The sequence below is a fragment of the Camponotus floridanus genome, unplaced genomic scaffold (genome assembly GCF_003227725.1).
Source record: "Camponotus floridanus strain SB8 unplaced genomic scaffold, Cflo_v7.5 scaffold338, whole genome shotgun sequence".
NCBI classification, from domain to species: domain Eukaryota; kingdom Metazoa; phylum Arthropoda; class Insecta; order Hymenoptera; family Formicidae; genus Camponotus; species Camponotus floridanus.
In genome coordinates, this window is record NW_020229479.1 from 39,987 (window position 1) to 52,511 (window position 12,525).

Below are 12,525 nucleotides of genomic sequence, written 5' to 3' on the forward strand. Positions count from 1 at the left end.
TCTCTTGTCGACATGTGAAATGTAACGTTCGTGTCTTTTCCATGTAACGCTGAAAAAATTGCGATATTCACTGCAAAACTGCATTGCGCGGCCGTATTTGCGCAATATTGCTGGCACGTTGTTTTAAAATTAGAATGTAATATCTTTACATCTACACGCTTACATTGTTAGATATAAAACGATATGAAAATTGTTTTCTTTATCGAAAAATAAACAATTCGAAAATATATTTTTTTATTGTATTTATCATGCCAAACAAAATTTCGTATCTCTGATATTTTTCTTTTGTCGTAGTTGAAAAAAAATCCAGCCATCGAAATTCTGAAAATTCCTTTCGGTTTTGTCGCCACCAATACACGATGCAGACTACCATATACGCTTAATGCTCGAGACGCATTTTTCCATTCTCAGAATCAGATATATCGCATTACACGAAGCAGGGAAAAGCGATTCGGCCAGAACTACTGGTTAATGTCTCGAGATCTTAACATCAATTATCGTAACTGTCTCTCTATTCTCATCGTCCTCTTCGTTTCTTGCGCAGGATCTTTTTGGGAAGAGAACGGAATATTTATTTACCCGACTTTCCGATGTCCGGCGATTTTCTCAAAATTTACCTTGTGTGAAACATTGAGCAACGTCTATTGCGCAATTTTCAAATGTTTTTGGCCTTTCCTGCAGTGCACGTACCGATGGGACTAACCACGAGGGATTGCCCATTGGTGTTCAGTAAGCAATCAAATATGTCTCTTTCCTTATAAGAACAGTACAAACATTCGAAAAATACGATAACTTATCTGGTCTGTTTTAGAATGTTTTATGAAGCAAAGTTGTATTTAAAAAAAATTTGTAAGGTGATAGCCGCACCTTATCAGGATCGCCTCTGCTTGGCAGTTGCAAAAGAACTGGAGACTGCTTTCGGTGGTTGGGTGCCGCCGTCGATATCGTTAAGCAAATAACAATTATCTGCATGGTTTATTTTGGAAATTATTATTTAAGCTTAATTATATTAGATCTTTTTGTCGCATAGAAAATTGCGCGCACATAATGAAGCATCGAGCTATTGCAATAAATTTGTTACTTTCAGATAGCTGTTTAAGGGGAAAAAAATCTTGGGAATGTGATATGTTCAAATAAAATATATTTGTTTTTTTGTTAAAGATATATAAATAAAAAGAATGCAAATGAACAGATATATTATAAATGATTTATTACACAACAGTGCAACACTGGAGATGGAATTATTGAATAATTAGAAAACAAACATGTAGTGATATACGTCGAAGTAAATCTAACGAAGATTTTGCAAAAATTTCAAAACTATGAAACTATGATAGTGATTAGTCTATTCACGTATGTATGTGGTACACGCGCGTATATATTAATATAATTATATAGGATAGTGTGTTATTAAGAATATATATATATATGTATATATATATATATATATATATATATCTTTAACAAGAAACGAAAATATGTTTTATTTGAACATATCACATTCCCAAGATTTTTTTCCCCTTAAACAGCTATCTGAAAGTCAAAAATTTATTGCAATAGCTTGATGCTTCATTATGTGCGCGCAATTTTCTATGCGACAAAAAGATCTAATATACAATTTTATATATATATATATATATATATATATATATATATATATATATATATTCTTAATAACACACTATCCTATATAATTATATTAATATATACGCGCGTGTACCACATACATACGTGAATAGACTAATCACTATCATAGTTTCATAGTTTGAAATTTTTGCAAAATCTTCGTTAGATTTACTTCGACGTATATCACTACATGTTTGTTTTTTTAATTATTCAATAATTCCATCTCCATTGTTGCACTGTTGTGTAATAAATCATTTATAATATATCTGTTCATTTGCATTCTTTTTATTGCATTTTTTTAATTATTCGAAATGAGACTTATACGATAAATATTATCGCTACTGAATAGATCTTAAATAACATAATTACATTTGTATATAGCTCGAAAACGATGCACAAGCCTAATACAAGGAACCTCGACTATATCTCGTATTCTATACATACATGTAAATGTTTAGAAACATAAATACTGCACAACAAAATAATTCGCGATAACGTATAGATATTCTTTATTTACGCATTCTTCCTTTATTAAAACATCACATTTAATTAACATCACATGATATTATGTATCATAATTTTATTATAAATATATATTATACGAAATACTGATTATTTTAATTGCAATTCAATATTCTGTGTGCCTAATATTTTATATACTTGACTATTTTTAGTTTAATTTATTTTTAATGGAATAAGCAATGTGTTCGCGTGTGCTTTACACAATATTTTTTTCATTTATATCTGTTGTTCTTGTTGCGTAAGATGAAAAAATAAAATGTATATCGCAATCGAAATATCAAAATCGCATACACCGCGTTTTTACGTTTCTTCGATTTATATAACAAGAGCAAATAGGTGCAAAAAAAGCTACTACACTTATGCACAACGCACGCAGACAACAAGTTGTCTCTATAATTGACTTACATTATACTAAATTGGGAATTTTAATATGCGTTTGGAAAAAGTGATCGTTCGTCCATATGCGAACATTGTGAGCGCGTGCAGGGCTATCAGCCTCCCCCACAGGTGACATTTGTTAAATTCACTAGTAGGGACATCGTTGCATTCAGTCCGTTTTGCCGTGCGCTCATAGCATGCATTCGTACGTCATATTCCGACGACTCGAGATAGTGTGATTCCCGCAGGCATCGTTTTCGCGATCGCGTCAATTATCGAAGGTGCCTTCTGCCTTCTCGCACGAAGTTCTCGTGCACGAGGAAATTATTCAGCGCCGAGATTATCGCCCTGTAAAAAAAAAGATAAGACAGAACTTGAACAACATTTTTAATAACTTTGTTGGAGGGTCCAAGAAACGTCCATCATTGGAAAGATAAGACTTGATGTTGATGAGGTTGTATTATAGTATATATTAAGCGGTACGTACGAAATCATTTATTTTTAGAATAATTATTTATATGATGTATCGAGAGAGATGACTTCTTATAGTAATAGTAGTTAATGAAAATTTGTTTTATAGAAATATGAAAAGTGTTTATCACAAATCAGAACGATAAAAGTTGACCCAATTATTGCGCACGCACATATCATGAATTAAATCTTTGTAAACGAATAAAAAAAATAGGAGCAAAAAATCTTATTTTTTCTTATTTTAATTTATTCTTATTTTATTTTTTTTATTTTTTTATTTATAATTATTATTAATTATTTTTATGTTAAATATAATATGAATAATATTTTTATGTATCACTATCGATAACAATCATCAAGTTATATAATTATCAGTCATTTATCGTGTAATTAATTTATATATTATATATATATATTTATTTCATATTATATAATATACAGGGTGTCCCATTTTAAAATTTCCACTCTCATAACTTTTTTAATTTTGATTGTAGAAAAAAATGTTTCAGACAAAAGTTATATGGCTTGAAGGGAGACATAAAATGGTGTTATTAGTTTGACATTGAAAAGTCACCTGAAGGTCACATCCAACTTTTTAAATTAGACCATCCTTTTGCATGTTCTTATAGTTCATCTCGAGAGCTTTCCAAAACACTATAATTATGTTAGTTTTCATTAAGTACTTTCCGAGTTATGAGGCTTGAAATTATTACTAATGACACCATTTTATGTCTCCCTTCAAGCCATATAACTTTTGTCTGAAACATTTTTTTCTACAATCAATATTAAAAAAGTTATGAGAGTGGAACTTTTAAAATGAGACACTCTGTTTATATATACACATATGTATAAAATGACATTGACAACGATTTGATGTTTCTTTTAGGTCTTAAAATGAAAACAATGAATGTGAACAAAAAATGAAGCATAAAAACTTTCATTTTTTGTTCACATTCATTGTTTTCATTTTAAGACCTGAAAGAAACAAAAAATAATGTTTCATTATCTTTTGGATGAACAAATGTACGATCATATATTTCTCAATAATATTTCTTTTACATACATACATGTATCTTTTTATAGACGTTGTTCGAAATATTGTGTATCATATTTCAAGAAGCCATAACAAACGTATTTGCAAACATTTCGAATAACCATGATCGAACTATCGTTTAACAGAAAACGTATTTTTATTCACTTTTGTGTAAATATACTTGTGTAAATACTCTTAGTCACATAACTCACTGTGTATTGAACATGATATTTCGCTTCCGCACAAACATATTTTTATCGAAATAAAATCAGAGATTTCAAGGAAGTGATGACACTTTGAAAAACAAAATTTGCAGAGTCAGGAAAGAGAGAGAGTGAAAGTAACGTTATTCTCGAATCGTTAATCGATCGAATCGAATCTCTAGCGACGAGAAAATGATTTAAATATTTCTTCAAAGTGACTTTTAGATATTTCGTATTTAATAGGAAACTTTATTTCTTGGAATCAATGCTTTGTCATTGGAGACATTGTTGTGATCAATTGAATTTATATGCAAATAATCGTGAGAATAGCGCATATTTTATACAACAGAAGCGCTTAGGCCCGTATTTATAATCATGATTCTGCTGAGACACTCAGCTGAAACTAATTTTGAGATATGATATGGTTTAATAAATGAATCTTAAAAATCAATTTGGTATTCATTTATAGTCTCGATTCAATAGAGATACTCAAAGGAAGTTTGTCTTGAGGTGCAGCTTGAGCTAATTTTTAAGTAGGAAGCTATCGCGTAAAAATTAACGCTTAGATCTCTTGTGCATTTTTCTTTACGCTAATATACGATACATGGCAAACTAGAAAAGTACAAACTTTCATAATTTAACCTAACATGATATGGAATGAAGTAGATATAAATAACATAATTATCTTAATTAACATAATTATCTTATATTAATATTATATTAACGTGTTTATCTTGCAGACAATGCTGTTAAAGTTGCGTATTATATTCAGTATACTAAATATTATCTATGCAATACTATATCGGATCGTATTGTTAATTCGCAAGAAACCGCAAAGAATTCCACCAATAACAGATTCCTTACTTACGTTTAGCGCCACTGCACTTGCTAAAAAAATTAGACAAAGAGAGGTAAGTGTATTCCCTATAATAATATATATGTATAAATTATATTATTAAAAAATTATATGTAACCTTATATAATTATATTTTATATATATTGTATCGATATACAAACATGAAAGAGAATGATTTAATAAATGAGATAGTATATAGAAAATTGCTTTTTTATAAAAAACAGATTACATGTTACGATGTCGTGAACACGCATATACAACACATTAAAAAAGTGAATTGTATCTTAAATGCCGTTATCGATAATCGATTTGGTGAAGCAATATTCGAGGCGAAAATCTGCGATGAACAATTAGCAAACGGCAAGTTTGACATTAAAACATTAGAGAAGGAAAAACCGCTGTATGGTATACCAGTCACAGTCAAGGAATGTTGTGCTGTCAAAGGTATAATTAATTTTTTGTTATTATACTATAATAATTTACATTTGTATGTATTCTTGAAATAGCATCTATTATATCATAGTTGAGAGAGAGAGAGAGAGAGAAAGAGAGAGAGAGAGAGAGAGAAAGGGAGAGAGAGAGAATAAAAATATATAAAAAAGATAAAATAATTATAATTAAAATAAAGATAAAATAATTATAATTAAAAGATAAATAATTATAATTAAAAGATAAATAATTATAATAAAAATAAAATTATCAATATATATATGTATGTGTATGTGTGTGTGTATTTATGAGAAGGAATAAGTTTTATACATATATATATATATATATATATATATATATATATATATATATTCTATTTCCTTCCAGGAAACCGATAAATTTTATTTTAAAGTTGATTCTAAATATAAAATAGTTCAGATACACTATAATTCAGATACGCTATAGGTCAATTCGATTAAATTATGATTTATATATATATATATATATATATATATATATATATATATATTTCCTTCCAGAAAACCGATAAATTTTATTTTAGAGTTCATTCTAAATATAAAATAGTTTAGATACATTTTAGATCAATTCGATTAAGTTATTAAAATATGAAGAATTTAATTCCTGTCAGAAAAGACCATTGCACATGAAATTGCATAGCTGTATAGCATAAGACTGTATGAACTAACGCGCATGCTTATATTATACTTATATTTATGTTATGTAAGTCAATATGGCGACTTAATAATCGACGCTCATGCGATTTCATGTGCGATGGGCCAAACACTGGATACTATCGGAGTTTTATTTAAGGAAGATGTAAACAAAGAAGAATCTTTTGGTCATAGGTTGCAGTCATACAGGCTGTTCTTTAGGTCGCAAAGGGATGAAGGCATCCCATGATGCACTAGTCATTAAACTACTCCGAAACGCTGGAGCGATCCCAGTTTGCGTGACGAACACCTCGGAGATGTGCGGTGGATTCGAAAGCTCGAATCTATTGCACGGCCGTACACGTAATCCTTATGATACTAGGTACACGTCTGGCGGATCATCTGGAGGAGAGGTAATCCAATTGCGAATATCTCTAAAACACTAATAATAATTAATTATATAACAGAAAAAAATTAATTAAAAAAAAATTATTTATTACTGTGAGTGACAAAATTGACAAATAAGAGTCCAAGCGCGATTGCAAGGATAAGAAAAAATTAAATACGTAATTAATGTACATTATAATATAACTAATGTACATTAACGTATACATATTTTAACGAAATTTTACGAAATTTAACGAATATTTTGAAATATATTAAAAAAAGAAAGGAAGAAGAAACTTTTTTGTACTCCAATTACTGCGCCTCTACTCTTATTTGCCAATTTTCAATTAGTAATAAAAAATAATTACAAAATAATAATAGTTATTACAAAACAATTGTTATTACTTTGAGCCTATTTTTTCATTTATTTTTAAAACTATTTATGTGATATTTCTTTTCGTGAAAGAATGTGTTCTCGATTTCTTCATTAGTTACAATAGAATTAAAATAAATATAACACAACTAACTATAACACAAATAAATACACTGGATTAATATTATAACACAAAAATAATGAGCAAACATGAACAAAAAATTGTTAACAGACTGAATTTAAAAAAAAAATATAGGCAATTGTCAAAATGTCTTTAAATAGATATAAGTAGTGTTTCGATACTTATTTCTCTTTAGCTATAAATGAGTAATGTACATAAGAAACAAAAAAGAGGGAAAGAACCATTACGTAACATACAAAAATTAAAAGACACTAAATATTCCATTATTATGCAATATTGATATGAATGATATTTACATAAATTTACATAAAAATTTACATAAAAAATGACTCTAATAATCTATACATTAGATTATTCAGAAGGTTATTGCGTTTTTTGTTATTTAAGATGTTTATGGTGCTTTTTTTCACGTGAAGTTGTTTTTTCTTTATGTCTATGTTATGTAATATTATACCAATTTAAAAGCGCAAACTTCACTCTACATTTTAATAATAATAACTATATTTTGATATTGTGTTTGTGTTTTATTTAAATTAAACTTTATTTAAATTTGAATTAAAAATGGAAAGAAAAATTCAAAGTTGGATAAAGCAACTGAGATGGCTCGCAATATCAACAATTTGAGCCCAGGAACGAATACTAACGAACAGTGGTTTCGAAAATTCCATAATAGAGATGAGAGCCTTAAAGATGAATAGTGTTCTGGATGACGTGCGACCATTGACGATGAAACTGACTTGAGGATGTTAGATGATGTTAGTTGAAGCAGATTCACGCAACAGTTTGAGAGCTTGCAGAAAAAGTTGGTGTAAGCAAGTCAGCTGTTTCCGATCACCTGAAACGAATTGGAAAAAGAAGAAAGCTCGATAAATAGATGCCGCTTCAATGGGGCGAAAAGAATTGTCGCTTTGAAATGTGTTTTGCATTGATTTTCTGCAACCAAAATAATTCATTTCTCGATCATTGTAACGTGCGATGAAAAATGGATCTTGTTCGATAATCTTCGACATTCTGCACAATGGTTAGACCATGATGAAGTGCCAAAACATTTTCCGAAACCGAAATTGCACCAAAAAATAAAAATGATTATTGATAGTTGTTAACCAAGATAATTCACTACAGCTTTTTAAATTCGAGCGACTATCACGACAGAGAAGTGTCAAAAAATCTACAAAATGCATCAGGAACTTACACGTCTATGTTTGGCGCTGATCAAGAGAAAATGCTCAATTTTTCTACACGATAATATTCGATCACACGTTGTCACAATCAATGGTGCAGAAATTAAATCAATTGTCGCTTTGAAGTGTGTTTTGCATTGATTTTACGCAACCAAATGAAAAACTCTGCCCCACTCATCATATTTGTTAAATCTTTTATCAACTGACTATCACTTTTTTAAGCATATCGATAATTTCTTGCAGGGGAAAACATCAACAATCAAGCCACTGTTAAAAAGTCTTCGAAGAGTTCGTTGCTTCTGGAAATCCGAAATTTTATATTACAGGAATAAATAAACTTGTTTCTCGTTGGCAATAATGTGTAGATTTCAAAATTCTTATTTCGATTAATAAAATTTACTTTGAGCTCAAATATGTGTATACGAACTTGAAGGTTAAAAACCATAATAATCGCAAACTTTCTGGACAATCTAATAATATAATATAATACTTTCGATTAGGATTAACAATAAACATTAATTTCTTCTTTACAATAAAGATATGATTACTAGACGAAAACCGTATAAATTTTAGCATTTATAGAAACGAATGATTACTATGGACAAGAAGAAAGAAAATCATTTTTTTAAATTAATGTCGTAACGACAGAATGATATGTGTGATATATATATATATATAGGATGTGATATATATATATATATATATATATATATATACAGGGTCTACCAAAAGTGTGGAAACCCCTAAATATCTCGGAAAATATACGTTTTACAGAAAAGTGTTTCCAACAAAAGTTGTAGGGTTTAAGAAGATCTATATACTGATTCTATCAGTTTGACCTTGGATGGCGTCGTCAAGGTCAGGTCAAGGTCACATTGACTTTTTTAAATGACACCCCCTACATTTGATTGCATATTCTTATAGCTTAATTCAAGAGCTTTCCAAAACACTATAATAATGTTCATTTTTATTAAGTACTTTGCGAGTTATGAGGGTTGAAATAATTTCTTAATTTTACATAAACCATAAAATATCTAGTAAACCATTCATTTTTCGATTATCTTACCTTCATACTTTTATGTACAAATTAATGAGAGGAATCAATTGGTGTAAAGAAAACACATAGTTGTTTCTAAGAAAAAATATGTAATTTGCAATTAACAATTCCATATTTTTTCTTAAAAACAACTGTATGTTTTCTTTACACCAATTGATTCCTTTCATTATTTTGTACATAAAAGTATGAAGGTAAGATAATCGAAAAATGAATGGTTTACTAGATATTTTATGGTTTATGTAAAATTAAGAAATTATTTCAACCCTCATAACTCGCAAAGTACTTAATAAAAATGAACATTATTATAGTGTTTTGGAAAGCTCTTGAATTAAGCTATAAGAATATGCAATCAAATGTAGGGGGTGTCATTTAAAAAAGTCAATGTGACCTTGACCTGACCTTGACGACGCCATCCAAGGTCAAACTGATAGAATCAGTATATAGATCTTCTTAAACCCTACAACTTTTGTTGGAAACACTTTTCTGTAAAACGTATATTTTCCGAGATATTTAGGGGTTTCCACACTTTTGGTAGACCCTGTATATATATATATAAGGGAGCAGGAGCCTCTGTGATTGGAATCGGTTCGGACATTGCTGGCTCTATAAGATTACCGGCTCTTTTCAACGGCATTTTTGGGCACAAGCCTACGGCTGGTAAGTTTATTTTTTCCTAATGCATGCTTCCATTCATAATATGTCAACTTTTGTCAACTTTTAATTTATTTCTGTTTTCTTAAAGAGATTTATATATTAATTTATTATACACTTTTCTTCTCGTAGAAATTATCTCGAACATAGGATATATCCCGGAATCCGAGGACAAACTTTATCAAAAACTTCTGACCTTTGGTCCGATGACCAGATACGCGGAAGATCTTGGGGTGTTTATGAAAGTGCTGACATCCACAAGCGATCACAATCTACGTCTAGATGTGCCGGTGGATCTACGGCAATTGAAGGTCTACTACCGGTTCGGCATGGACGACGCATTAGGCATGTTACCAGTAGTGCCGGAAATCAAAGATTGCGTTCAGAAAGCCGTGACACATTTTACGCAATACGATATTCGTCCGGAGAAGGTATTCACGACGTTTATTTATAGAGCGTGTTTATTTCATAGAATGTAAAATTTGACACGGAGCTGCTCGACATGTTGCAGTTGCCGATAGAATGGCCAACCGAACTGGTTGAAATTGTGTTTAGTACGTTTTTCTCTATAAAGGAAATCCCTAATGTGTTGGTAGATGCCAATGATCCCAAGGTATTTATGTATTATGTATACAAAACATTTTCTTAACATGTACACATAATATTTTCTTTTTAAAAAACATGGACAAAAATTATTGCATCAAATAACTCGAATTTATAATCGTAAAATATAGTTTCATTTCTGATGAAGAAATAATAGGAATATTTAAACAGTCAGCTAATTCTCTTGTTCGATATGTGAAAGTAACGTTCGTGTCTTTTCCATGCAACGCTGAAAAAAATACAGACGATATTCACTGCAAAACTGTATTGCGCGACCGTATTATGGAATATTGCTGCAACGTTGTTTTAAAATTAGAATGTAATATTTTTACCTCTATACGTTACATTGTAGATATAAAACGATACGAAAATTGTTTTCTTTATCGAAAAATAAACAATTCGAAAATATATTTTTTATTGATTTATATGCAAACAAAATACATATCCTCTGATATTTTCTTTTGTTGCAGTTGAAAAAAAATCCAGTCATCGAAATTCTGAAAATTCCTTTCGGTTTGTCGCAACACACGATGCAGACTACCTTCCACGCCTTAATGTTCGAGATGCATTTTCCATTCTCAGAATCAGATATATCGCATTACACGAAGCAGGGAAAAGGGATTCGGCAGAAGCTGCTGGTTAGTGTTTCGAGATCTTAACATCAATTATCGTAACTGTCTCTCTATTCTCATCGTCTCTCTTCGTTTCTTGCGCAGGATCTTTTGGGAGAGAACGGAATATTTATTTATCCGACTGTCCGATGTCCGGCGATTTTATCAGAATTTACCTTCTGTGAAACATTGAACGACGTCTATTGCGCAATTTTCAATGTTTTTGGCTTTCCTGCAGTGCACATACCGATGGGACTCAACCACGAGGGATTGCCCATTGGTGTTCAGGTAAGCCAATCAAATATAGTTCTTTTTCCTTATAAGAACAATACAAACATTTGAATAATGCGATAACAATCACCTGGTCTAGAATGTTTTATGAAGCAAAGTTGTATTTAAAAAAAATTTGTAGGTGATAGCCGCACCTTATCAGGATCGCCTCTGCTTGGCAGTTGCAAAAGAACTGGAGACTGCTTTCGGTGGTTGGGAGCCGCCGTCGATATCGTTAAGGAAGTAACAATTATCTGCATGGTTTATTTTAGAAATTATTATTTAATTTTAATTGTATATTAGATCTTTTTGTCGCATAGAAAATTGCGCGCACATAATGAAGCATCGAGCTATTGCAATAAATTTTTGACTTTCAGATAGCTGTTTAAGGGGAAAAAAATCTTGGGAATGTGATATGTTCAAATAAAATATATTTCGTTTCTTGTTAAAGATATATATACAATATATATATTTTTTTTTTCTTAATAACACACTATCATATATAATTATATTAATGTATACGCGCGTGTACCTCATACATACGTGAATAGACTAATCACTATCATAGTTTCATAGTTTGAAATTTTTGCATAAGCTTCGTTAGGTTTACTTCGACGTATATCACTACATGTTATTCCAAATTTATTTTCTACATATATTCTATTATTGGAATGAATATATTGGAATAAATAAATGAATCGTTTTTCGCAGAAATGATTAAGAAAAATTTATGCCTTCGCTACTCACATATATATTGATGAATCTTTTATTACATAATATTATAATAATTAAGAAAAATTTGCGTCAAATATTCATGAGCATGAAATTTTTTTCTTCTTTTCGAAAATTATCAATTCACGATGTATAAACAATAAATCTTAATAAATCTTAATAAAAATATAATGAAAAATAAAAAATGAAGTACATATAAAATGAACCCGTACTTATATATACAGGGTGTCCCAAAAGTCTGGACACAGTCGAATATCTCACATAGAATGCATTTTAGAACAAAACGCTTTAGACAAAAGTTGTATGGATTAAAAAGATATATTTAACTG

The 12,525-nt window shown here is 30.0% G+C and overlaps 2 protein-coding genes across 2 annotated transcripts in view; one reads left to right on the forward strand and one right to left on the reverse strand.

Moving 5' to 3' along the window:
- The window catches only part of LOC105256416 (myosin heavy chain 95F-like), a 9,392-nt gene extending 8,420 nt beyond the window's left edge, over positions 1 to 972 (reverse strand). The window contains 1 exon segment of the mRNA XM_025410660.1: positions 868 to 972. Coding sequence (XP_025266445.1) covers positions 868 to 972 — 105 coding nt within the window.
- Positions 973 to 2,408: 1,436 nt separating this feature from the next.
- On the forward strand, positions 2,409 to 11,903 carry LOC112638622 (fatty-acid amide hydrolase 2-like). The gene is made up of 10 exons (XM_025410669.1): positions 2,409 to 3,005; positions 4,974 to 5,144; positions 5,314 to 5,533; positions 6,385 to 6,602; positions 9,887 to 9,986; positions 10,113 to 10,411; positions 10,492 to 10,593; positions 11,054 to 11,221; positions 11,300 to 11,482; positions 11,607 to 11,903. Exons 2-10 carry the CDS (start codon positions 4,977 to 4,979, stop codon positions 11,709 to 11,711), a joined length of 1,563 nt encoding a protein of 520 aa, XP_025266454.1. The 5' UTR covers positions 2,409 to 3,005; positions 4,974 to 4,976; the 3' UTR covers positions 11,712 to 11,903.
- Positions 11,904 to 12,525: the final 622 nt, after the last annotated feature.

What these genes read in the sequence shown, in the direction of transcription:
- LOC112638622 (XM_025410669.1), top strand. Translation starts at nt 4,977, where the DNA reads ATGCTGTTAAAGTTGCGTATTATATTCAGTATACTAAATATTATCTAT. An exon ending in AAAAAATTAGACAAAGAGAG is followed by an intron (nt 5,145 to 5,313) that starts GTAAGTGTATTC and finishes TATAAAAAACAG; the next exon opens with ATTACATGTTACGATGTCGT. An exon ending in GGATTCGGCAGAAGCTGCTG is followed by an intron (nt 11,222 to 11,299) that starts GTTAGTGTTTCG and finishes TTTCTTGCGCAG; the next exon opens with GATCTTTTGGGAGAGAACGG.